Consider the following 27,936-nt stretch of genomic DNA (forward strand, 5'->3'; position numbering starts at 1 on the left):
ATTACAGAATATTTGAGCAAAAATTATTTTCTATATAAATTCGAAAATCGGCTTAAAACCGTTTTTTTTAGTAAAATTGAAATTCGAAAACGGTTTTCTGAAATGTTGGCTTTGTATAAACCCTAGTACCGGATAAGCTTAATCTGTTATCTTATATATATAATCTTAATTATCGCCCTAAAATATTATAGGCCTATGGAGAGCTTTTACATGAATATTTTCTTTGTTCAAGTTTACGGTTGTGCTTACAACGCTTCATTATTATTTTGATATAATTTGATTTCGCTAATTAGGCGGAATTGATTAAAATTCGATACTTAGTAATTCAACTATGATTTTATAAAACATTAATATTTTGATACACGTTTACAAAAGTGGTAAATCCTATCTCGAATTACTAAGATAAAACAATTTTGTCAATGTATCGAATGCAAATATTTTAAACGAAAAGTGGAGTATCGTTCACGTTAATATACCTCCTGATCATTTGGAATACTAAAAGGAATAAACAAAACAAATTTATATACATTATCGTATTTAATAATAAACGATTTCCAACGTGCTTTTTTTCAAAATTTTGTATTGAAGCATATAAAATTATTTATGCAGAATTTTAACAAATCCCATCTAGTTTCTGCTAAACTAAAATTAAAAGAATGCCACGAAATCGTATATTAAAAAAGTGCAGGTTCCAACTGATTTCAATTTTAAAATTTCAAACTATTGTAATGTATAATTTTAGTATACTAAAAATTTATAAATAGTATTTTTAGTTTAAAAGAGTTAGCAACAATTTCTTGGAAATTTGATCTAGTTTCTTCTAAACTAAACCAAAAAAGTGCCCGGAACAAATTTTCATGTTATTTAATAAAATGTAGAAAAATGTCCAACCGCCCATATATTGAAATTGTAGTCACTATATAATTGTGATTTCAAATGCGTTTCATTCAAAATTTGTAAATTGGAGTATATAAAAATTATTATAAGGATTGATAGTAAATTTCATCTAATTTCTACTAAACTAAATGAAAAAGAGTACCCAGAACAAATTTTTCTAGTAATGTAATAGAATGTCAAAAATGCCTAATTATTTATATAATAAATTTAGTCACTATACAATTGTGATTTCAAATGCGTTTTATTCAAAATTTATATTGGAACATATAAAACTATTTATGCAGAATTTTAATAAATTTTATGTAGTTTCTTCTAGACTAAATCAAAAAGAGTGCCCGGAACAAATTTTTCATGTCATTTATTGAAATGTAAAAAAAATGACTAACTCTTCATATATTGAAAATTATAGTCACTATTTAAGTGCGAATTTCAAACTTTCAAATTTTCAAAACAAATTTGTTTTATACAAAATTTTGTTCAAGAGCATATAAAACTAATTATAACAAATTGTAGTAAGTTTTATCTAGTTTCTCCTAAACTAATCCAAAAAGAGTACCCGAACAAATTTTTAAAAGTTAATAAAATGTAAAAAAATCTCAAACTCTTCATATACTGAAAATTTAATCACTATATATTTTCAAAGAACTCAAAGACATAAATTTAACTTACTACAATTAGTAAGTAAGTTAAAAATAATTCTAGTTTTACAATTCTAATCTTATCAGAGTCAACAATTATTTGCTCTATCTCTCTTAATAAAACACGGTTAATTATGACAACAATTATTAGACTTCTGTGTTTACAATCGGCAAACAAGATGAAGAATTCAACGAAAAACAAGTACATAATTTTTTATCAATATTTGTACAAATGTTGTAGAAAAATGGCACAAGGATGATTCGGTAGGAGAGTGTTTGGAAATGTAAATTAAAATATTACAAAACAACGATCATTGTCTCTTATCTTGGTAAGATGAAATAATTTAGTTCGATTTCGTAATTTGTCAAATTTATATATAAAATTCTTCTGTACGGGTGTATAATTTGATACTTCTCCTAAACGGTTATTCGGATTTCGATAATCTTTTCAGAGTTTGTTAAAGGAAATTTTTAAGATTAATGAACGATAGAAATATAATATAGTATATTGAAATAAAGGGCAAAATTACAAAAAATCATTGTTTGACATTGAAAACATTTGAACAGTCATCTACTAGAATTGTCGATTCACTTAAAATCTGAATTTAGCTGAAATTATGCTAGCTAGATAATATTAGAATGTAATATGCAAGAAAAAATGTAATGTCTACATTATTATTGCGGAAAAGTAGCTGAAATGTGCCAGAAATTAAAATAATATAAGATGCAGTCAACAGTATATGTATGGCAGATGCAATTATATAATTCAGTTTAATAAAAAACGCAGCGAGTCGAAAATTGCATATATATTATTTTTTTCAACTTATGCATGTCGCATTTTGGTTTACTATATTAAATTATTTAACAACATATAAAAATATTTTTACTTATTAAAAAAAGATTTAGACTTGTGTTTCATGTGTCAAAAATTCATTTGTTTGGCATTGGATATGAAATATTTAGCAAGTTGATCTTAGATTGAATAATGCACAAATGAACAGGATTTATAAATTAATTCACCTAAGATTTGAACATAAGCAATAATGTTTATTAATTATTAGTAAGAAAATTAATTATTATAGACAATTTATTGAAGCAATCGTGTTGTGTGGTAAAATCAAGTATGATATTGTTCTTTTACCGCAGATACTATATTATTTTTTACTGAATTTCTATACAGCTTAAGCTAAGTCCATGAATGAATCACAAAGGCAGGACATCAAAAAGGATATTAAACAGCATAGGATAGGATATAAAAAAAATGGAATTTTTGAATTGTAGACGTGGGTACAGGACAACGTCTGTCGGGTCATCTAGTATACATATATAGTAAGATAGTTTTAAATATCTAAAGATCTATAAATGAGATGTCATAATGAATAAAAGGGAAAATGCTAAGAGAAATTAAGTGAAATCGTTGTAATTTGTATTGTATTCCATTTCTGTTGTCTGTTCAGTTCAACTTTCTTCCATGTTTACCTTTTTATTTATTTCATTCTAATTTGATAAACACAATAACAATTACAACAATATAAAGAAAAACCAATGCTCTCAAACGAAACATTTATTGTACTTTGTTAAATAATTATTAAAATTGAACAAACTTCAAAATTTCATCTGCATTTTCTTCGAAAGCTAATAAATTATTTTTTTGATATAAGCTCTCTATCATTTACATTTCTATATTATATTATAAAATTTTTCGTCGATGATTTCGAGAGCATGGATCAACTAACGGTGCGACGTGCCAATTAGTTTTTGAAAAAAGCAAGTCCTCAACATTTTTAAAAATCCTTTTTCGATATTTCTATATCTGTTATTAGACATATAATGCTGAGCAAAAATGTGTGAACTAGTGAATGGCATCGTGCCTCAAGGCAAATTGCAGGAACTTCCCGTACCATAACAAAATGTTCGAGGAATATTACTTTTTTAAATAGATTAATATAAATACTATATCTTATTTGAATAGAACAAATACCAAGGCATATGTGTGAAAAAATATTTTTTGAAATTGAAAAAAAAAGATCTTTACCAAACGTAATCGTTTCGTCAACACAAGCTCTGTATCTTCGTTACGACTGGACCTGCCTTTGCTAAAAACTAATCAGTACATCTCCCTATCAATAGGTATCGAATGTCTTTTTACGAACTTACCCTACGGGAAGTTAAAATTGCTGAGTATCAGTAAAAAAAAATATTTTATGTAAAAATCATATATTACGCGTTATATAAAGGAAACTCCTCTATCATTTACAATTCGCTTGTCATTTAATTTTATAAACAAAATAAAATATGCGGAATGCAAAAAGGAAAAAAATAAGATGAAAAAGTAAACATGTTGATTTTGCGCGCATCTTTATTTTTTTCACATCTTCATATATTATAATTTATTTACATCTCGTCCGCCATTGAATCAAATTAATGAATTAGCCGTCCGTAATCATAATTTATTTAACGACACGGGCATTAATATAAATTATTATAAATTAGTCGTATACATGTATATAAATATATTTAAGATATAATTACTGAAGCCATTGCATGTACAATTGCGCGTAATATTTCGCGCTATTGTTTGCAAACTCGATTAAAATAAATATGTATCTTTATATATATATATATATATATATATATATATATATATATACATGTGTCGCCGATATTCATCCAAAACGGCTCGACCGATATTATGAAATAAATTTAAATACGTATTGAACAGGTCGGAAAATTGGCATCTATTTCTCATATATTTTTTTATTTTTCATATATAATTGCAAAGTTTGTACATAAAGTTCATCCGTAAATTTTTTGCATTCATTTTATTTTATTTTTTAATGATAAAATAATCACAGAGCTCTAAATTTAACTCTGCCTAAGTGCCTACAACAAACCCTCATTTTTATCAAATTTGCAAAGTGTGTGTGATTTTATTTTTATATTTTATTTTTAAATAATGTAAAATTAAATATTCATACAACTCCAATTTTTCACTCTCCCCACAACAAACTCATATATTCACCGAATTTCTAAATTTATTATTATGTGATTATAAAAATATAGTAATATTGTAGAAATAAATAGCAAAAATTGCAAAAAAACGACATGTCATTGTTTGACATTGAAAACAAATAAAAACTGTCATCTGCCAAAAATTTCAATTTACTTATGAGCCTAAACAATATTAGAATATGCATAATAAATTCATGATTATGAATAATAAAAATTAAATGTCTACATTATCATTGCCAAAAAGCAGCTGAGATGTGCCAGAAACTAAAATAATATAAGATACAGTATATGTATGGCAGATTGGAACATGATTTGACAACTATGAATTAATTCACCGACATTTTTTTTAAATTTTGGTATTCAATTTTTGAATTGTCACCCCCTCATAACTACTACAAATATTTTAATAATTCAATCATTTCAAATCCTGCTTAGTGAAAGATCAAGTGTTAAAATTTACTTGAATTTATGGAAAAGTTAGGTGTTATTTGACAAAATCCAATTTGTTTGTATTAAAGTATCAAAACAGTTTATTTCTATTATACTTTAAGGTTACCAAAAGCAGATGTTTTTAAATTGTCCGCCCATTTTCTAAATCTACACTATTTTTTTATTTTCCAGCAAATGGAAAAGAGTTAGAGATGAGAGCGAAGCCATTCTTATAATAAATTTTTTTTCGCTCTCTATTTGGTAGTTATGTAGAAAGAGTAATAATAATTTTTAAAACTATTGACAAAATCAATAATATAACTGCAACTTAAATTCTAGAGAGAACTATTTTAGCAGAAAAAAATTTGGTCATTGAGGATTTAAACTTGAAGATACAGTAGTTTTTGTAAGAGAAAAAATATTTTTCAACAAATTTTATATTGTTTTACAGAGTTTTTAAATTTACTGGTTTTTCTGGACATATTTTTTATAGAGATTGTATTTCTATACAGAGTTTTTATACTCACTGGTTTTGCTAGGTATGCCATTTTTAATTACTTTGCAAAATAGTGCAAAAATTAATCTAAATTAACATAAATGCGGTAAAATTATATTAGTACCTCAAATCCTCAAATTCCTATTATATCGGCTGTGCAAATTTAATTTAAATGTTAAATGAATTTCTGACTAGATGAACAATTCCAAAGACTATGAAGAAATTTGCTAGTAATCATTTATCTGGCAAACAATATATATTTTAAACATTTGATATTAATATAGTAATTTTTTCCTTAGGTATTGAATAAATAACTTCTTCCATTATAACAAGGCAGTTTTTTACATTTTATATTATATATAAAAAATATGAAATGTTTTTGTATAAATTATAAAACATACTCCTTGTCTGAAAATTTTTAGTGTCCCATATAAAAAATACATAAATTAAAAAAGGAAAAATAAAATATAAAAAAAATATTTGTTGGGTGAGATAGTAAATGTATATATATATATATATATATATATATATATATATATATATATTTATAAATGTATAAATGTTTCATGCAACATTGAAACAGAATTTGAACTTGGCTTGAACAAAACGTGACCTAGAAGAAAAGATGCATCAAGAATTTGTAAGTCGACAAAAGGTGCAGGATGAATTACAAATTATTTATATATTAATTTATACAAATATACATATACACACATTATATGTATATATATATATATATATATAAATTATCCGAGGGAAGCACATTGAATAGTGCGGCAGAAAAAAGGTCGCATCGATTTCCTGATTTGTTTCTGATATAAATATAAATATATATATATATATATATATATATATAAAAACACGTATATTTTACCAAATAAGGAAATTATCTAACTCCAAATCCGGAAGCATCAAATTATCCATTTCAGTCTCATCCTCTCAAGATAACAATGAATTTCAGAAAAAAATTGTTATTATTATTCCCATCATATTTTTTTTATAAAGAACATCGTTCACGCTAATAATTATTTCATTATAATACGAATTAGCGATATTACATAACATTTTCGCGTAAAAAAATACAAACGCGGTGTAATAAAGGAAAAAAACAATAATTATGGTGGTAATTGAAAATATAAAATCGAATCTATATTATTTTAATAAATGATAAAAAATTTAAAAATGGTTGTTAATTTGTTATTGTGCTCTTTGAGACCTTTTCAACGATGTGTCACACGTTTTTTAGTTGTTAGGAAATTTCCTATCGGCAAGTAGCACGATAGAGATATAACATTTTTTGGTTTGGCTTTAAAACAATTTTAACTAAAGATCAAATATTATTAATTTATCAAATGTTTATTAATTTTTATAAACAATGTGAGTTATATGTTGATGAATCAATTTATTTATTGATCAATTGAGGAACTAAGGAATTTGAATTTAGTTATTTTAATCTCCATTTCTCCAATATAAATAAAATTGCAATCGAGGCAGTTAATTTGATAGACGAGATTTCTATATCGGTTTTTTTAGTAAAAATTTTTATTTCCACTGAAGCTTAGAATTATAGCCGAAACGTATGGATTGTAAAATAAATCCTTAAAAGAAATTATTAATGTTATTAGACTTTGTTAATATATATATATATATATATATATATATATATATATTTATATATATACACTCAATTTTCATACACGAGTATTCCACAAAGAATCCTTGACAATGATCATGACTTTACAATTATGCATTGTATGTTAATTAATTGTTACTAATTATATAATTATTTAATTATATATATATATATATATATATATATATATATGAAATATGCATAAACAATTGTTTAAACAATTAATAATAAAACTCTCACAATACTATACCGAAACGATAACAAATAAAACTTCAACTAATCGAACAATTAATATCGAACAACGTAACGAATGTTAAATAGTATCAGTGATTGCCAAAAAGCGGTCTCTGTAAGAATTAATTTTGAACAATGGTGCAAATCCAAATTTAGTCTCATTCGATTCAGAATGATTTGAAACGTAGAGAAAACATCAAATCAGCAAGTCGATTTTTTTCGTGAATTTTTCTCACAAAATTATAGTAAGTGGCGTTTTGCCTTTAGGCAAGTTGCATGAACTTTCCTACTAAATAATGGTAATAATAGACTTATGCAAAGAAAAATCTATATATTAAAATATGATTTATAAGTATATAGAGTTGCTGTAGAGCGTTATAAAATATGGAAAATTATGGCAAACCTTTCAATTCAGAAAAGATTTCCCAAAAATCTTAGTTAGTTTCAACAAATGGTTGAAATTTCAAATATTACACATTTTCTAAAAGCGATTATTAAACCAAGTATTTACTGATTTTAATAATTTCACAATTTAGGCCTGTAATATTTTAATTTCATTAAAAGCTTTCATTAAAATCGCAAACAATAAAATTAACAATGAATTAGGATTTACGGAACAAAACATTTGTACTTTTCTGCTAATTTCAAAGAACTTAGTACTTTATGACGATACCATTTTAAAGTACAGGACAAAAGATGATCATTTCGTTACGGTACGGGAAGTTCTAGCAATTTTCCTTAAGGCACGATGCCGTAGATACCACTAGTTTCGTTTCTTATCTGTAAAGCTTGTAACTTGTAAACTAACTTCTATTGAATATTGTAAACTCTTGCAAATCTAATAAAATCTAATTAATAAGGGACAAACCGAACTCTACTGAGGACCAATTTAAATTGCGTAATGAAAAACAAATTGAACTCTACTGACGACCAAACTAACAAAATGATATCAAAATTAACTTATGTGCTATACCTACATATAATAGATTTAAATATAAAACTAGGGGTGCATGGCATCGTGCCTTAAGGCAAATTGCTGGAAATCCCCGTACCAGAATTAAATATTCGATGAAAAAAATCAGTAATCAATAAATATTGATCAATGATTATAATAACAATCGTTTTAAACATTTTCAAATAGATAATTATAATCACTATATAATTTATCGTTCATAAAATATACAGTGACGACCTTATCGCTCAAAAAGCTTGAAAATGTTTACGTTAACAAGAGATTTCGAATAAATCCATCTGAGGATATATTTCTCACGATTAGAATAACGCATTTGTAATATTTACATGTTCAAATCTGGTTTTTAAATTTAAAATTCATATTTGAAGTATAAAACTTTGTATATTTTTGAAAATTTTGAAATTTGCTTCGTATAAGAATCGACTTGAATCGACGAAGTCAAAAATCTGTTCACACATATACTTTTTCCAAGTGTTGGTCTCATTCGATTCAGAATGACTTGAGACGTCAAGAAACCAAACTTCTGCTTCGGTAAGTTATTTATTAAATACAACAATAAATAACTAAATAATTCTAATCAATAAATAAAGATGCAACATACACATAACATTTATTAAATTCTAATAAAATACAGGCTCGCGTTAAAAGTGACTTTGACAATCACTGCTATTTAGGCAAATTATTTCGTAAGTGCGATTTTTTTCTTTCGCACCAGTTTCAAATAGGAATTTGTTCAGCGCGTACTATAGTTATTAATAAAATAGTAAAATAATTAATAAATAGTGAGAAAAATGAATATTGTTTAATAAATAATAATAACAAAAGTTTAATAAAATTCCTGGAAAAAGTTATATACGTGGTCAAATAAAATATAACTTTTTATTGACTTCCCAAAGAAAAAGTTTTTGCTAATTTTATATTTTTTCAACGTTTCAAGTCATTCTGAGTCGAATGAGATCAATTTTGCTAAAAACAGTGTGTGTGTCTGAGCCAATTTTTGACCTTTCATCGACATTTGCTTAAAAACGACTGAACCGATTCCAAAATTTTTTTGCAATTGGCAGAAAAATACAAAGGTTTTCAAATTACAACGACGTCGACGTGTCTAATAAATTCTTTTTATAATAAAATACATTACAAAATTCTAGAATATTTTTAATAGAATTAAGTATTTATAAAAAATTATTGAATTACTGAGATGACTATTACAAAATCGGAGATTGAAAAGAGACGTTTGTGTAATTTTCAATTTCGCCTTATAAAAAAGTCCAAAAAATTAATAAGTGTTAGAGGTTGACAAAAAGTCGAAATTTAGTGAAAAACATTCATTGAAAAAATAATTCGATTACTGATCATTGAATCGATTGAACTATTATTAAATAAGGGTGTTCTATAATTACGCATAATAAAAAAATTAAAAACATTTATATATATATACATGTTTTTAATTTATATATATATATATATATATATATATATATATATATATATATATTATTTGTTTAGGTCAGAAAAACATGTTTTTCACAATTTCATTACGATCTATATAACAATATAGATCTAGACTATTTTCGAACAACAATATCTGCTTATTATTTAAACAAATAAAAAAATCTTTATATCGATGCGCCGTTTGCATAAATAATCAATTCTAATATAATATATATTTTATTGAAGAAGTTTACAATAAAAATTAGCATAGAATTTGAATCGAATAATTTATTCGTTTTACTTTATTTATTATTCTAATTTCGTCTGGTGTTTGTTGAAATAATTTTCGTTAGTTTCGGGAAAAATGAAGTTCTCATTGGAAGACATGATGACAGGTGAGATATATAGACTTATGGGCCTATTTTTGGAAAACATAGTTATTAGGGTGGTCCTTAAAATGGTCATTTTTGGATTTCCTTGCTCCCAAGGGCTCAAATGGTTCCAAATAAATAAAAATAATTCTCTGAAATTTTTAGCTCTTAATATTAACGTTTAGATAGAGCGCAATTCAATCAAACTTCGTATGGAAAGAGCATGGAAAAATTTTTGAAAATTAAAAAAAAAATGTTTTAGGTATAACTTAGCGACAAATGAATGAGTTTTATTCATTCATTTGTTCGCTAAATTACATCTAAAAAACATTTTTAAAATTTTTAACTTCCCGTAGGGCAAGTTATAGTAATCGCAAAAAAATCGAAAATGAAAATTTTTATATATCTTTACGTTTCAAAGGTTTCTGAACATTTTGGCATACCTTAGAAAAATGGATGTATGTGTGTTTGTGTGTATGTGTGTGTGCGTGTGTGTATGTATGTGCGGATACAAATTTTCGTCGACGATTTCGGGAACACCGATCAACTGATATAAATAATTCAAAAAACATTCGATTCGTATTGATAAGGAGACGTGCTGATTAGTTTTTGGCGAAGGCAGGTCTAGCCGTTCCGAAGATACGGGGCAAAAAGTGCCAAAAACGGTAATTCAGTTTTTAAGAGAACGGAGCGTCCGATTTTAATAATTCAAAAAACATTTTATTTGTATTGACAAGATGAAGAACTGATCAAATTTTTATAAAGGCAGGTCTAGCGGTTTCGGAGATCTAATGAAAAAAGTAAAAAAAAAATGCCATTTTGCGGTCAAAAATGATCATTAGACATATGCACATTGAATTATCAGATATTTTATAGAGATTTTAACAATGTATAAACTTTGTTTACATTCCGTACCAATGATACTTGTTAGACGGCGGCGCGGCGCTTACGCGCTTTGACATTTTGTCTCAATGCAGTTAAAGCAGTACGATTGCTTCGAAAAAAAGTTCAGAATTTCCAAAATATGTCAAAATAAAGAAAACATTTCTTTTTCAAAAAAAAAAATTTTTTTCAAAAAAGTAATTTTTGTAAAGTAAATGTCTAATTCCTAGTTTCTCAAAAATGTAATTTTTTCGAAGTAATTTTTTTTCAAAAATGTTAATCGTTTTTAAAAAAATAATAATATTTGGTACGGGAAGTTCCAGCAATTTGCCTTAAGGCTAGATGCCATGCGCCCCATTAGTTGAAAATTTTTCCATGCTATTTCCATACAAAACTTTGATTGAATTGCGCTCTATCTGAAAGACAATATTATGAGCTAAAACTTTCAGAGAATTGTTTTTTATCTTGGGAGCAAAAAAATTCGAAAATGACCATTTTAAGGACCACCCTAATGGTTATGTTATGTTATCAGTCCCTTCCAAAGAAACGTATCATAAATTATTGATTGTTCCGAACAGTAAATCCAATAATAAAAAACAATTTGTTTTTTGAAGATGTTTAATAACGACGTTTCGGAACTAGTTACGTTCCATCATCAGCTTTATTCTGTCAAAGACAATGTTTTTTTAAAACTATTGATTAACATTAATTAATGATGGTCATTACAGATTAATTAGAAAAAAATATAAAGGAATGGATTATGCACCGGGGTAAAGAGTAATAAGAATTAACTAAAAAAGGTTTTATATAAAATTGAGAAGCAAAAATTATTTACCTGTAATAATTTATATATCCATATCACTAATATTTTTTTGTTAAAAACACTCGATTTTTTTGAGGATATTTGTAGATGTTACGACTACACAAGACTTAAACACACTGATATGGAGTTCTGTCGGCCAGATGTAAGGGACAACGTACGGAATTCTAGGCAAAAATGATTTTTTATGGCTCTTGTATTAGTAATTTACGAAAAAAGAGGAAATATTGCTTTGGAAAATTTTGAGAAATATTATGTATTAGATTGTCAAATATCTCCCTTCCGCTTTTTTGCTCTTGGTTTATTATACAAAAAGGCGGAAGGGAGATATTTGACAACTTTATGTATATACATGCACATGCATATACACACCTACCTACAGTATCATAAATTAGTTCGTTACAGATTTGCTATTCTCGGTCTCGGTGCTCTAATTTTATTTTGATAAATTTTATTTCGGATGTCTTTCTATTTCGATTTATATTTCTTTTTCCAGCTGCCGGTTCCTGGTTGGGTTTGACCGATTTCACGGACGCCTCCAACAGGGCGGTGACATGGAGGGCCTTTTTGGCGGAATTTGCAGGAACCGCCCTTCTGGTCTTCATAGGCCTTGCGTCTTGTCTGGGGGCTAATAGTACACATTTGGGGATAGCCGTGTCCTTCGGAGTGGCGGTTGCCACAGTGGTGGCGGTGAGTAGAAATAATATTAGAAAGGTACACCACCAAATAAGGGGGCGTCTATTAATCACGTAAAATTTTTAGGCGGAGAGGGGAGGGGGGGTTGATAAAAAATCACGAAATATCACGTGGGGGCGGGAGGGGTATAGTGAGATATCACGTGCATTTATTTATTACCTGAATTTTTTTAAAAAATCCAAACATTTTCAAAAAAAAGCTTAAACTTTACAATTTTTTCTTGCAACTAAAAATTGAAAATTGTTTGGAGGGTAAGAGTGGGGGTTAAGCTAATTTTTAATATTACTATGTATCGCTAAGAGGAAGAGGGTGTCCAAATATCCTTAAAAAAACGATCACCTGATTAATGGAAGCACCCTTAACGATACCATTTTTCAAGTATTTGGCAACATATTTAGATCAATTTTTTAAAAAAATTATTTAAACATGGTTATCAGAGTGGTCCTTAAAATGGTAATTTTCGAATTTCCTTGCTCCCAAGGGCTCAAATGGTTCCAAATAGATAAAAAACAATTCTCTGAAAGTTTTAGCTCTTAATATTAACGTTTAGATAGAGCGCAATTCAATCAAACTTTGTATGAAAAAAGCATGGAAAAATTTTGAAAATTAAAAAAAATGTTTTTGGTATAACTTAGCGATAAATGAATGAGTTTTATTTATTCATTTGTTCGCTAAATTACATCTAAAAAACATTTTTTAAATTTTTGAAAATTTTTCCAAGCTATTTCCATACAAAACTTTGATTGAATTGCGCTCTATCTAAACATTAATATTAAGAGCTAAAACTTTACAATTTTTTCTCGCAACTAAAAATTGAAAATTGTTTGGAGGGTAAGAGTGGAGGTGCAGCTAATTTTTAATATTACTATGTATCGCTAAGGGGAAGAGGGTGTCCAAATATCCTTAAAAAATCGATCACATGATTAATGGAAGCGCCCTTAATGATACTATTTTTCAAGTATTTGGCAACATATTTAGATCAATTTTTTAAAAAAATTATTTAAAAATTTATCTCTCATTACATACCACTGAAATGTAGATAAAATTATCTACAAATCTGTGTGTAAAAATTAAATAATTCAGAACAAAATTATATTAAAAAAATTAATTAAATTTTAAAATTGAATACCAAGCCACTTGGTTAAACTAAAATATCGAGTTCTCTGGTTACATTTTTTTATATTTTGATCAATTTCGTAAAGAATTTGTTCAAACATGTATATATTATTAAATATCATTATAAGGTAGATAAAATTTACTACAAATCTGTGTATAACAATTCAAAACGTTTAGAACAAAATTATATTAAAAAAAAATTAAATTTTGAAATTGAATATCGAGCAACTGGTTTAAACCAAAACGACGAGTTGTCTGGTTATATTTTTTTATATTTCGATCGATTTCGTAAAGAATTTGTTCAAACATGTATACATATATTGTTAGATATCATTATAAAGTCGATGAAATTATCTATAATCTGTGGTTAAAAATTTAAATCGTTTGAAACAAAATTATATTAAAAAAAGTTAATTAAATGTTAAAATTGAATACTTAAACTGAAGATATTTAAGATTATAACTGAAGAAAGTATTTCTTAGCGTTGTTAGGTTTTTTGGTTTTGAGCACTGTTGTTTAGTTTACGATACCTGAATGTAATTTTTAAGTATACGTTATATAATCATGATACGTGGTGATACTCAAAATTACACACGCGTATTATAGTTACGAGAAAAAATTGTAAAATGTTTAATTTTTTTTGAAATTTTTTGAAATTTTTGAAAAAAAAAATCGTGTAAAAATAAATACACGTGATATCTTACTATAATCCTTCTTCCTCCACGTGATATCTCATGATTTTTTGCCAAGCGCCCCCCTTCCCCGCAAAACCTCACGAGATTAATGGGCGTCCCCTAAAACAGCTTTTCAAGAAAATTTCAAATTTTTTTAGAAAATATCAAGGTATAACAAAAATTTCGAAATAAAAAAAAAATGGAATTTAAAAAAAATCATTTTTTTTTTAAAAATTCAAAATTCTATAAGCTCAATTTTTCCAAAGTTTTCAAAAAATTTTAAAAGTTTTTCAAAAAATTTAATTTTCGATACGAAAAGTTCTAGCAATTTTCCTCAAGGCACGATGTCATGCACTACTAATTTTTAAGATTGAACCGTTTTTCTTACATAACTTTTCATGTGGTTGGACCAGTTGAACCTTTACACTGGTTCTCCATCATTCAGCTCACATACATCCAGTATTCTTTTATTCATTCATCATTAATAAGCTATAGAGACTCGTCATCCCGTCGACTAGTTTTTCCATTTTCTCGAAATCGTGATAATCGAGTCCTTCACCTGACGGGGATTGAACTCGGGGACCTATCCACCTCGACGACCTTTCAGGCGGTAATCGTCGTCAACGAAGCCGCCGCCGCCGCCGCCGCCGCCGCTAATGGGTCGCTTGACCGCAAGATCGAACACGATGCACTTGCAAATTGGAAAAAAATAAAAAAATAACAGTGGTGGCCATTTAGGCATAGACTTTATATTACATGGACTGCGTGTCGAGCGCAAATAAGTGCCCAAACATAGATGGGTATGTGACGTCACATGCCTGAGCGAACGTTGCCGACGACAGTCGCGGACTCTCCCTATTGATTAAATGTCATATGTCCCCTTCTCTTAAAAGCCTCACGTGATTAATAGAGGCCCTATACTGTGGTGAAACTTTTTAAAATATGTCAATATATGTTTTTATAAATTTATTATGACGTTTATACCCGTTAATACACAAAACTCTGTCACTTCTCCATGTTTTTTTTTTTTTTTTTAACTCGTTTTATTTAGCAATCAGAAATACATAAAGATTCCTATGAGCTAAAGTGACAATATTTAAGAGCGATGCCTAAGAAGAGCTCCAATGAGATCTTCTCAGTTTACAATTACTATGATAATATTATATTAGACCTAATCTAAGACTAAGTCTAAAGGCCATTGTCGTTTCAATCTCCTTATGCCATAAGGTTTAGTAATATCAACTATATACTTCTCCATGATGAGTACACAAGTCAATCTAAAACTGGTTAAAAGTGTTATCACTTTATTTGTACATTTTATAATTGCTACAGATTCCGACCCTCTAGTTGTGTATCCCTGCTATAATTATTATTAACCATTCACGCCTTTTACGTGTACAGTAATGATTTATGTGACTAATTGCTAATTAGTGAGCTTAGCAAAAGAAAATTTTAAATACATAATATACAATATTGGAATTTAATGTTTTTAGAATGCCGACATAAATATGCAAAAGCGTTTAGTAATATTTTGAAAAAAAAAAGAGGAAGTTTTATTATTAGTTTTAAATAATGAAAAAATAGCTATGATAATTTTTAATTAACTTTTGCCTTGCACTTTTTTTATTTTGTATATGATTTATCTGTGCTGATTAGTTTTCAAAAATCATTTTACTTCTAATGACGGATTCAAGAATTGTTAACATTTTTGAGAAATGAACGTTATGAATAATTATTATTGTTTCATATACAAATAGAAGGTGAAAAAGTAAGCTAGTAGTAAACTGGTAAACAGGTAAACATTTTTAAATCAAATTATTTCAATAGTTTCAAACTATTCTGAACATCTTGACATACCTTAGAAAAAATTTGGCAATCACGGATGAATCGATTTAAATAATTAAAAATAAAAATAGATTCGTATTGATGGGGAGACATTATTTTTAAAAGATCTTGTTTCAAATAATAATTTGATTTGTATATGGTTTATCTATCTACTTGTGCTTACTAATTTTTGGAGAAAGCAGGTCCAGCCGTTTCGTAGATACAAAGCAAAAAGTACAAAAAATGAGCGTTTTTTTTTTAAATAACGGAGCATCCGATTTGTTTTGATAAAAAGACGTGTTGATTGGTTTTTGGCAAAGGCAGGTCCGATCGTTTTGCAGATACGGAGCAAAAAGTGCAAAAATATCATTTTATCCGATTGAAATGATTCAAAAAATGTATTTTTAGTAGATGTTAAAAAAATATTAGGTTTTGGGGAAAATGTAGGTCGAGAGATTTCAAAAATTTGAAAAAAATCAGAATTTCTAAAAAATATCATTTGTTTTATTTTCTCGATTTTTTCAGACTTTTGAAATTAATTCAAACAGAATCCAATTATATCCATACACACATACACACGCACAACATCCGTTTTTTCTGATTATGAGGTATGCCAAAATGTTCAGAAATGTAAGAAATGTAAAAAAATTTAATTTCGATTTTTGGACAATCACAGTAACTTACCCTACGGGAAGTTAAAAAAATAACGATTTTTTCGTAAATTCGAACAATTCGTTCTAAAAATTTTACTTAACTAATAATACACGTGATGTTCGTTGGGGAAGGAGTGGTAATTTTAAATGGGGAAAAGGGATTTAAAAATCTCTTAAAAATCGATCACGTGATTAATGTACCCATTACAAAATGAAAAGAGACTGATAACTATCTATTACTGAAACTTACACCTAGTTCAATTTGAAACCGACGCCAAATCGTCTATCGCCTAATATTTCATAATATAATTTTATTACGATGCGTGTGTGTATCTATACGTATGTATGTATGTTTGGACAAGTTTTTTGCCATCGATTTAAATACAATGTGCGCTTTGTGCGAATTGTTAATTCGTTACAAAGTGAATGTCTTCGACTTCGGCACAAAGCGCCGTCAATGGATTTTAACGGGATCTCAATGTCGACAAATCAGCATTATAACATTAACATTATAACATTAACATTAACACGATAGATAATTTATTCGCATTTCTTTTCAATATTATTCATAGAGAACGACAAAAAATTATGTATGCCGAATATTAATTTATATACGTATGATATAATGTATTGAAACGTTCTCTCTACGTATCCATTCGGTAATTGAATGGAAAACAAAATTAGCGCATTGGGCACAACTAGTGTAACCGCCTGAAAAAAGGTGATTTTTGGAAATTTATATTAAAAAAACTACTTTATCAATCATTTCAAAATTTTAGGAATATATTTACACATGTTTTAAGAATACATAGTAAAATTTTTAAAGAAAAAAATTAAATATTTTTTAAGTTATCGTCGATCTCCAACGGCGTGACAAAAAAATGCCCCTCACTGTTGCAGTAATTCCGGCCTTCTACGTGGATGAAATTTAAAAAAAAAATCTCGTTAAACTAGATAATATTGTCTGTAAAATGAACTACGATAAAGAAAAAAAATCAAAAATTGACAAAATGAGGGCAATAAAATCAAAAAATTGAAATATTTTCAAATAGATTATTATAAATACTGTAGCTTTAAATATTCGTATTTTATACATGAAATATAAGTGCTTATATTTTATGTATATATAGGGTGATACATCAAGCATAAATGACAAAATTTAGTTATTTTTTGATTCCATACGTTTCGACGTATAATACTATGACATCTTCAGTGGACAAAAAATTTAAAGGCAAATAGAGTAAAAATAATACTTTATGAAGAGTTCAAAACATCACAAAGACGCTTTTCTGAATACTGTTTTATTATGGTATACAAAAACAGTATCAATAAACGGAATGACACCTCTACAATTTTGTAAAAAAAAAATAATTTTAAACAAATATATATATATACAAATCGAACAAAACAACAAAATCCTCATATATATATATATATATATATATATATATATATACTAGCTAGCCCGGGAAACGTTGTTTTGCCATAAAAAATATTTAGTATAGAATTAAATTTTTTAACTGTCAAAAATTTATTTATGATTAATGTTAAATTTAATATGTCGCTTTTTCATTGTGATCTATAATATTTTGAGGAAGTTTTGGTATCCGAACTAATTTGGTAAGCCGATCAAATAAATATATAAATTATAAATCTATTTATCTAATAATTTTCATAAATATTGACAAATGACATTTCACTTTTTTCATGTCAAAATTTATTTAAATTTATAAACATTGATTTTTGATTAGATTTAAAACTATAAACAGTGATTTTGAATATAGCATTTCATCTAATTTGGATATAAATGTTGGATTTATCTATAGATGTATATGTTTTTGAATTATATTTTTTGAACAATCAAATAAATTTTAAAAAATCATAAATCTTTTTCTCGAATTTTCCATAAATATTGACATTTGTCATTTTATTGTTTTGTTTTTTTTAGTAAATATCTGTCAAAATTTATTGAAATTTATGAAAATTATATATTTATATTTTATATTTAGTTTTCAAAATTTCCTGTAACCTAAGTTGGATATATATGCACACGATAGGCCAATAAAATTTAAAATCGGTTCAGTAGTTTGGGCGTCCATCGCGAACCAACATCGTGACACGAGGTTTATATATATATATATATATATATATATATATATATACATAAATATATTATGTGTATGAATTTTCTTCGCCAATTTGACATATGAAACTAATTATAAATTTCGCACAGTCTCTAAGGAAATTGCTCGTTATATAATATTAAACCAGTATAAGATTATATATATATATATATATATATATATATATATATATATATACAAAAGTGCCGCCTCATTAAAACTTCAACTTTCCGACAAAAAAACTATTTTACCGTTAAATTATCCGCTGAATAAATTATTGAGTCTCGTAGTAATCTTTTTTTTCTCTCTTGTAATAAATAAGCGACGCTTACTAACCTAGTAACCATATTATTTATTTATTTAAAAAAAAACTTAAATTATAACACAGAAAACTTTCTCCTCGTCAAATCATAACTCGGAACATAGATAGATATTAAATTGAATTTAAACATTTTTTAAACATATTTGTTTTTGAGTTTTGCTAATACTTTTTACCCAATTTCGTCGTAGTTTTATTAGGCTATGCTCCCTTTTGGCACAGCTATTTTCTGATCAGTTTCATTTAAATCTGATTATTATAATCGCCGTCATTAATTATGATATAATCCGAATCGTTTTGTCCATTCATCCGTTCGTTCATTCATTCATATTGCAAATGAGAAATTCGAATGAAGACGAAAAAAAACCAAACGAGCGAATAATAATAATCGGTCAAGGGCAAAATATGGCGATGAATCACGATCACGGTTTTTTCAGTCGTTCAATTTAATTATGTATTTCAGTCGAAAAAAAATGCGATGCCTATCGGCAAGTTAGTGAAATATCAAGGGAATATAAAGATATTTGTAAGTATTAATTAAAAATGACTTTACAAAACTTTTTAGAACTTGTGGTGCCTTAAGGCAAATTGCTGAAACTTCCCGAACCAAAAATTAGAATTTTAAAAATAATATAATTTTTTTTGAAAACTTTGAAAAAAATAGATTTTTGAAAATTTTGTAAAAAATAATTGACTTTAAAAATTTGAAATAATTTTTTATATCTTACCGCTAGACCTGCTGCCTTCCTACAAATTAAATTAATTGTACATTTCGGTAATACAAATACAATGCTTTTTGAATCATTCAAATCGGACGCTTTGTTCTCTTAATAATTGCTATTCTTTGCACTTTTTCTCGGTATTTCCGTAACGGCTTGACCTGTCTTTGTCAAAAATTAATCAGCACGTCTCCTTAACAATAGGATTCGAATAATTTTTGAATCATTCAAATCAGTTGATCCGTTTTCTCAAAACCGTCGACGAAAATTTGTATCAGAACACACACACATACTCACACACACATAAATCCATTTTTTTAAGGTATGCCAAAATGTTCAGAAACCTCTGAAACGTAAAAATATGCAAAAACTATCAAATTTCGATTTTTGGACGATTACGATAACTTACCCCACGCGAAGTTAAAAAAACACTCTATTGTCTAGTAAACTACATTTTGGCCTAAAATGACAAAAAGTGACTCAAGCAGATAAATTCCGCAGACAAAAGCATTCTCATTACTCACAACCAAATTAGACAACTTATGAGAAAATTATATAGAAACTCTAGTAAGGAACAACAAACGAATTTGGTCTGAGGAAAGATAGAGAATTCTACTAAAAACCGTACAAAAAAAACAAAAGGACTCTACTGACGAACAAACTGTATCTGGGCTTGAAAAACGTAGGATGTAAGAAAGGGACTCTACTGACAAGCAAACTGAATCTAGACATTTGTAGAAATACAGGATTATTGTCAAGAATACAATAAGGAACCGATTCTGTCGCATAAGAAAATAATGTTATGGTAAGGATATATTATGTAGAATTTTCCATACAAAATCGTTCTCAATATTTACAAAAGCCATGCGGTTGCTGTGCAGTCTGGCGATTTTTTCAGGTTGTCAGATAGACATCCTAACCTAACCTTCAACGCACAAATGTCAAAAAAACGATTTTAGATAACGGTGTCTTTATGACCCAGCTTCATAACATACAAGTGACTATACTGTTTATATGTAAAACGTCTGAATGCACAACAAATACATGACATTTTGACAGTATTCTGTATAATTCAGGGAAAGGACTCTACTGACGTGCAAATTAGGTGTGATAAAGAGCATCCTTCGGAATACTACAATGTACGGATCAGAGATATGGACTCTTAAGAAACTTAAATTAGAATAAAAAAACTTAGAATACTAAACAAGGTCTGTAGAAGGGCGAAAATTTAGATATTGTCCAATTCTGACTATTTATTGCTATCATGTGTAGTACACATACACATTTTTGAAAATTAAAAAAAAAAATTTTTAGGTATAACTTAGCGACAAATGAATTAAAAGTGAAAATTTGTGTCATTTTTTATTGAAAACTGGACTCTCTGCAAAATTTTTGAAAACTTTTTTATGCTATTTCCATACAAAACTTTGATTGAATTGCGCTCTATCTAACATACAATATTAAGAGCTAAAACTTTCAGAGAACTGTTTTTTATCAATTTGGAACCATTTGAGTCCTTGGGAGCAAGTAAATTCGAAAATGTCCATATTAAGGACCACCCTAATATATATATATATATATATATATATATATATATATATACAGTAGAATCCGATTAGTATGACGCCGGATATATTGACAACCGCTTAATATGACGTAATCGCACTAGGAATTTGGTTTCCATATAAAATTCCTTAAAAAAACAGCTGTCTAGTCGGATATATTGACTTCGCTTACATTGACATGTCGCTTATAATGACCCATTTTTGCAAAAAAATATGTCCAATTATAATGACCGACAAGATTTTACATGATGTGGCCAAGTCTACGAAAGCAATTGGTATGTCTTTTGTGCACAATAGCACCAGGGACTGTTTTTACAATAAAATTATGTAAAGAAATCAATCAAAAATTACTGATTACTTACTTTAAAAAATCACATTTGTATGTTTATGGGTAGGGTAGACTAATTATTAATGGCCCACCACGGATATCTCATAAACTATAAAATTAGATTTTTTTTTAACAATTATATTTGATAGTAGAGGGCGAAAAATGTATAAATTCATAACCAGCCATTACCTTTATTCTTATGACTTTGCTATCAGAAGATAAGCAGCACATGACTGCGATAAAAAGGACCAGCTGAACCTTTACTTTGGCAAAGGTTTAAGCGTGTAAGCAATAAAATAGTAAAGTTTAAAAAAAAGCAATTTTACAAGAGATTAATTGAATAAATTGTTATTCCGGCTCTTCTGATGAATATTTCTGACTAATAGCAGATCAATGTAATGTACTGTGTTGTCTTTTTAACAAATGTACTCACAGAATTAATATTTTGCGTTAGTTCAATAATGTAGCGTAAAATGCCTTTTAAATTTAATAGATCTGTTCGCCCCCTGGTTGTTCCACTTTACCCCGTATGTGTAAATGGGTCAGATACCAAATGTTTAAAAAATAATAAAAAATATAATATTTATATAATTAGGAATTATGTACGTATGTATGTAAGTTTTTCTGAACATAGTTCGATAGATGCTTCTTTTATGTATGTTATGTGTTGTTCATTGGGTTTAGACAGTATAATTACCGTAAGTCAAATTGGACCGTTGTGCCCCGCCCTACCCGATGTCAATTTTATTTTATATTAAATTTTAATGTGTCATTTTTATTTTTAATTAAAACGTTTGTATAGACTTTTCTTTTAAATTACTGAAACATGTAACATATTTGCATATTAAAAAGTTTTTCTTCAGTACGCTTTTAATGACGACCGGTTAGTATGACGAGATTTCGGCGTCCCTTCGATGTCATACTAAGCGGATTCTACTGTATATATATATATATATATATATATTTTGTATGATTCTGAATTTGATGTTGACATATGTATTAACAAAGTCTAATAATCGGGCATAACATCAATAATTGATGTTATGCCCGATTATTAGACTTTGTTAATATATATATATATATAATTGCATGGGTACACGTGCAATAATTTCCTTCTGTTTACATTTCCATTACATAACACATGCGAATTAATAACATTCGCAACTTCATGCATTCGTGCGCGAATGCTGTTCAAATATTACATCCATTGATATATATATATATATATATATATATATATATATATATATATACATTCATCTATCTATTTTCATTTCCATGTGCATCGTTCGTTCTGGTCCGTCTAATGAAAAAAGTGAAATTTTTCACAGCCCGCTGACCGCCATAGACTACTATAGTGCTATTCTGCCATAAACGGCGAAAAGATTATGCAAAAGTCGATTTGTTGAAAAATGTGAAAGCAAATTAGTCTGTAATGAAAATAACAATAATAATAGCAGTTAATGGGAAGTATCGTGTCGAATTGATAATGCACTTTATGCAATTCAGATCAGTTCCGTGATGTACCGGGGATGGTGTTACTATTAATAATTCCCTCCTGAAATTTACAGTAGGAATATCTGCGTCGAAATTTAGTTCGCTTGTCAGTAGAATCTCATTCTCATATCCTACTACAGTAGAAGTCCTTAAGTCCGGCATTTTTTCGAAAATTTCGTTTTTTTTCAACTCGGGCGGGGCAGGTATAAAGTTTTGGGGGTAGTTTGGAATCATTTGGAATTATTGTTTCCATGTTAAATTACGTTATGTCTAGGTTCATGAACAAAGTACGTTCTACAAAATACGTAGCCCCAACGTTCTACGACGAATTCGGCCGTTTTTTAAGTTGAGTCCGGTGCTCGCGATGCCAGCATTTCTTGTAACAGGATTTCTGTCAAGTTTTCTGATAAGCAAGAATTTTGCCCCAGATTTTCACTTATTAACTTCCCGTAGGGTAGTTATAGTAATGGGCCAAAAATCGAAAATGAAAATTTTTGCATTTCTCGACGTTTTGAAGGTTTCTTAACATTTTCGTATGCCTTAGAAAAAATTGATGTTGTGTGTGTATTTTGCGTGCCTGCATTTTTTCGTCCACGATTTCGGGCGCACGGATCAACCGATTTGAATGGTTTAAAAAGCTTTCGATTCCTATTGATGAGAAGATGTGCTGATTAGCTTTTGGCAAAGGCAGGTTCAGCTGTTACGGAGATACGGAGTAAAGAGTACATAAATTGAAATCGAGTATTTGAGAGAAGGGAACATCCGATTTGAATCAACCAACAAGCATTTGATTCCTAATGATAGAGAAATGTGCTGATTAGTTTTTGGAAATGGCAGGTCCAGCCGTTTCGGAGATACCAAATATTCAGTTTCCATTTTATTTATTCAAAATAATCGGGTTTATCTTTTCTATATTAAATAGATATGTAAGTGTGGTCCTTAATATGGATTTTTTGAAATTTCTTTGCTTCCAAAATGATAAAAAAACTCCGAAAGTGTCAAGTCTTAATATTAACTTTAAGATAGTCCGTATTCCAACCAAAGTTTCTTATAGAAATCACATTAGTAAAATTGCATTTGTTTTTTAGAATTTTATAACTTAGCGACAAATGGATCAACATTTTGAGATTTCGATCGTAAATAAAAAAATCTACAACCAAAATTTGATATATTTTATAAAATAAGTATTTACTTAGGAAGAAGAACCAAGAAGTTTTGGTGGTTGGAGTACGGACTATCTTAAAGTTAATATTGGGAGTTAAAACTTTCAGAGAATTTTATTTTATCAATTTGGAAGCATTTGAGAGTAAGAAATTCAAAAATATCCATATTGAGGACCACCCTAATGTATCTAGAATTAAACCTAGGGATAAATTTACGTGCTACAGATGGTAGCGCCTTTATGGAGAGCGAAAATAATTAAAATTGAATTGGCAAAGCGACCGTGTTTTTGTATATGTTTATCTACTATCATCTCTTACAACTTACTACTATGTTTTTTTCGACCAGCTCCCGTCCCATTGGGATCATTGTAAATCTGTCCAGGCGATAATCATAACAGCAATTATTTTTAATACTATATCTATTACTTTTGAGCTGCTGATCTCTAAAAAGACTAACTAACTGGACAACCTTGACACGGAAATCGTGAGAACGAGATGACGATGACGATGACGACTGGATGGATGCGGCCAAAAAAAAAAAAACGACGACCAATAGACAATTGCCAAAAAACGCACATCAAATAGATAGATAGATTGTGTTTATGTGGCGGTCACGCAAAATGTCTATCAATTTTCTCGCCGGTAAAATCCCTTTTTTGCTCTTTATGCCAAATCCAGTTTGCTCGTTAGTAGAGTTGTTATTTTTAAGTACAGCAATTTATTATATAAATTGAATATTTAACGTAAAAGATAAGAGAATGATTCTATTCACAAGTAAAATGATTGAAGATTTGAGACGAATAAGATTTCCACTAACTAGTATATTTACGTTAGGTAAGGACTCTACTGAATTTCGACATGAGATGAAAAAGAGAACTCTATTGTCAAGTGAATCGAATCTCAATGTAAAATGAACTAGTGGTGTATGGCATAGTGCCTTAAGGCAAATTGCTGGAACTTCCCGTACCGTAACGGAATTTTCGATGAGTGTAAAATGTTTTCAAATAGATTATTATAAATACAGTAACTATATATACGAGTATGTTCACAGAAACAAAACTTAATCAATCGAATTTAAAATTTTTAAAATGAAAGACATTGTCTAATATTTATAAGAATTATATAAACTGAATTGCAAAGTTAAAATTATTCATTTTAAGTATATTAGTGAGCTTTAGATCTTCAGATAGAAAAAAATTGAATTTTAGTTTTCGATATTCAAAAAAAATAATTTTATAATATGTAATATTTTCTATTTTTCCTTTATTTTATTAGTGAGCTTTAGAACTTTAGCTAGAAATAAAATTGAATTTTAGTTTTCGATAATCAAAAAAAAATATTTATAATATGTAATATTTTCTATTTTTCTATTATTTTATTAATGAGCTTTACAACATGAGATAGAAAACAAATGGAATTTTAGTTTTCGATATTAAAAAAAAAAATTTGATAATATGTAATATTTTCTATTTTTCTTTTATTTTATTCTAACCTTCACTTAATAAGACCACATTTTTTTATTTATTGAATGTACAAGAAAGTCGTAACAAATTAAAATATATTACTTTCGGATGTTATTAATTGAGATTCACATTATTAAAAATGTCTTCATTATAAAATTTGTACGAACTTACATAAAATCTGCTATAAATTTCTACTAACTGTCCATCTATTCCGCACAAATTGGCAATAAAAATTGATTTGGGTTATAAAAATTATAAAAATATTTACCAATAAATTTTAAAATAAACTAGTGGTGTATGGCATCGTGCCTTAAGGCAAATTGCTGGAACTTGCCGTACCGTAACGAAATGTTCGAGGACTATTAAATGTTTTCAAATTTAATGAGCAAATCTAATGTAAATCATAAATCAATTTATCTCCAGAACATTAACAATCCTCTTTTCATTTCGAATTCAATTTAAAAAAAAATAGTTGCCAAAATTGAAAAAGTGCTCCCGCATAGCCACAGTCTAAACGTATTTACAAATAAATCTGTGCGACATTTTCACTTATACTGTGCTTAGCTTGGCGGCATTTTCACATTTTTCAATAGTTTTTTCACAAAATTGGAATAGTGCTTCAGTACTTAAACAGTCTAAACGCACTTGGGTTAAACATTTGTACCAGAGTGGCGCTTAGACTGTGCTTAGCCTGGGTGATTTTCTGAATTTTTAATCCAAAATAATTACAAAAATATTTCAGGAAAAATAAAAAATTACGTAATAATTTTTTATCCTCAAAAGCAATTGTTTTGTCAATACAAGCAGAAAGTTTTTTAGATCATTCAAATCGGACGCTTAGTTCACTCCAAAACTGCCATTTTTTGCACATTTAGCTCTGTATCTTCGAAATGGCGGGACCTGTCTTTGCCAAAAACTAATCACCTCTTCTCAAAATCATTGCAAATTGAATGGTTTTTTAGATCAATCAAATCCGATACTCCGTTCTCTCAAAAATTCGATTTGTATTTTCTGCACTCTTTGCTCCATATCTCCGTAACGGCTAGGCCTGCCTTTGCAAAAATCTAAACAGCACATCTCCCTATCAGTAGGGATCGAATGTTTTTTAAACCATTCAAATCGGTTCATCCGTGCGCCCAAAAACGTGGACGAAAAATTGAATCCATACATACATACACACACTCTAATCCATTAAGTTTCTGAGGTATGCCAGTAAAATGTTCAGAAACCTTCAAAACGTCGAGAAATGCAAAAATTTTCAATTTCGATTTTTGGCCAATTACTAAGGAAAGTTAAATACTACGGGAAGTTAAATATTACTTAAACATATCATTATTTTTGACTAAATTTTCATTTTCAATGTAAAATTTATTCTATTTACTAAACTATTTTTTACACCACTATCTATTCATTACTTTATTATTTTTGACTAAAAATATATTATCAATATTCTTGTATCCTTTACTCTTGTATTCTTTACCCCAGCTCTCCGTCTAACCAGTATAATGTGTTTATTTATTGTTATTACTTGTTTTTTTTTCTCTCAATTTTTTTCTTTTTCTGATTCATCGTCCGATTAGAAATTTGTTATTAGGTCTCAAGTGTGTGTGTGTGTGTGTAAGGCGAGTTAGTTAATTTCAAAGTCAACGTGTGAATTTTTTTGCAAATTGTCGTCGTTTTTTTGCACTCGGGAGGGTCAAAGAAATTAAATTAAATTTAAAACGAGGCCCTCTTGATTTTGATACGATGATCGAATCGAGAGAGAGGCGAGTTTTTTTATTATTATTCAGATTGAAAATAATATTCAGTCTTGTTTCTATTACATCTGTACGTTTTTACACAAGTCTTCCCTATATTCGATCAAACAGATAATTTTATAATTACACGAACGAATTAATAAATCATTTTGTTTAGCGCGTATGAAAAGTGTAATGCGTTTCTTACTAATTGCGGATTGTGTAAATTATTTTTATAACTGTT

The 27,936-nt window shown here is 28.2% G+C and overlaps 1 protein-coding gene across 3 annotated transcripts in view; it reads left to right on the forward strand.

Moving 5' to 3' along the window:
* The window catches only part of LOC113363414 (aquaporin AQPAe.a), a 72,884-nt gene that overhangs the window by 35,016 nt on the left and 9,932 nt on the right, over positions 1-27,936 (forward strand). The window contains exon 2 of one of the 3 annotated variants that reach the window (XM_026605917.1): positions 12,313-12,506. The exons of the other annotated variants lie outside the window; for them this stretch is intronic. Coding sequence (XP_026461702.1) covers positions 12,313-12,506 — 194 coding nt within the window. The remainder of the gene's footprint in view (positions 1-12,312; positions 12,507-27,936) is intronic. 3 annotated transcript variants of the gene reach the window in all.

This window comes from Ctenocephalides felis, unplaced genomic scaffold (assembly GCF_003426905.1).
Source record: "Ctenocephalides felis isolate EL2017-DRISC unplaced genomic scaffold, ASM342690v1 CF-g0.4_SCAFFOLD_00845, whole genome shotgun sequence".
NCBI lineage: Eukaryota > Metazoa > Arthropoda > Insecta > Siphonaptera > Pulicidae > Ctenocephalides > Ctenocephalides felis.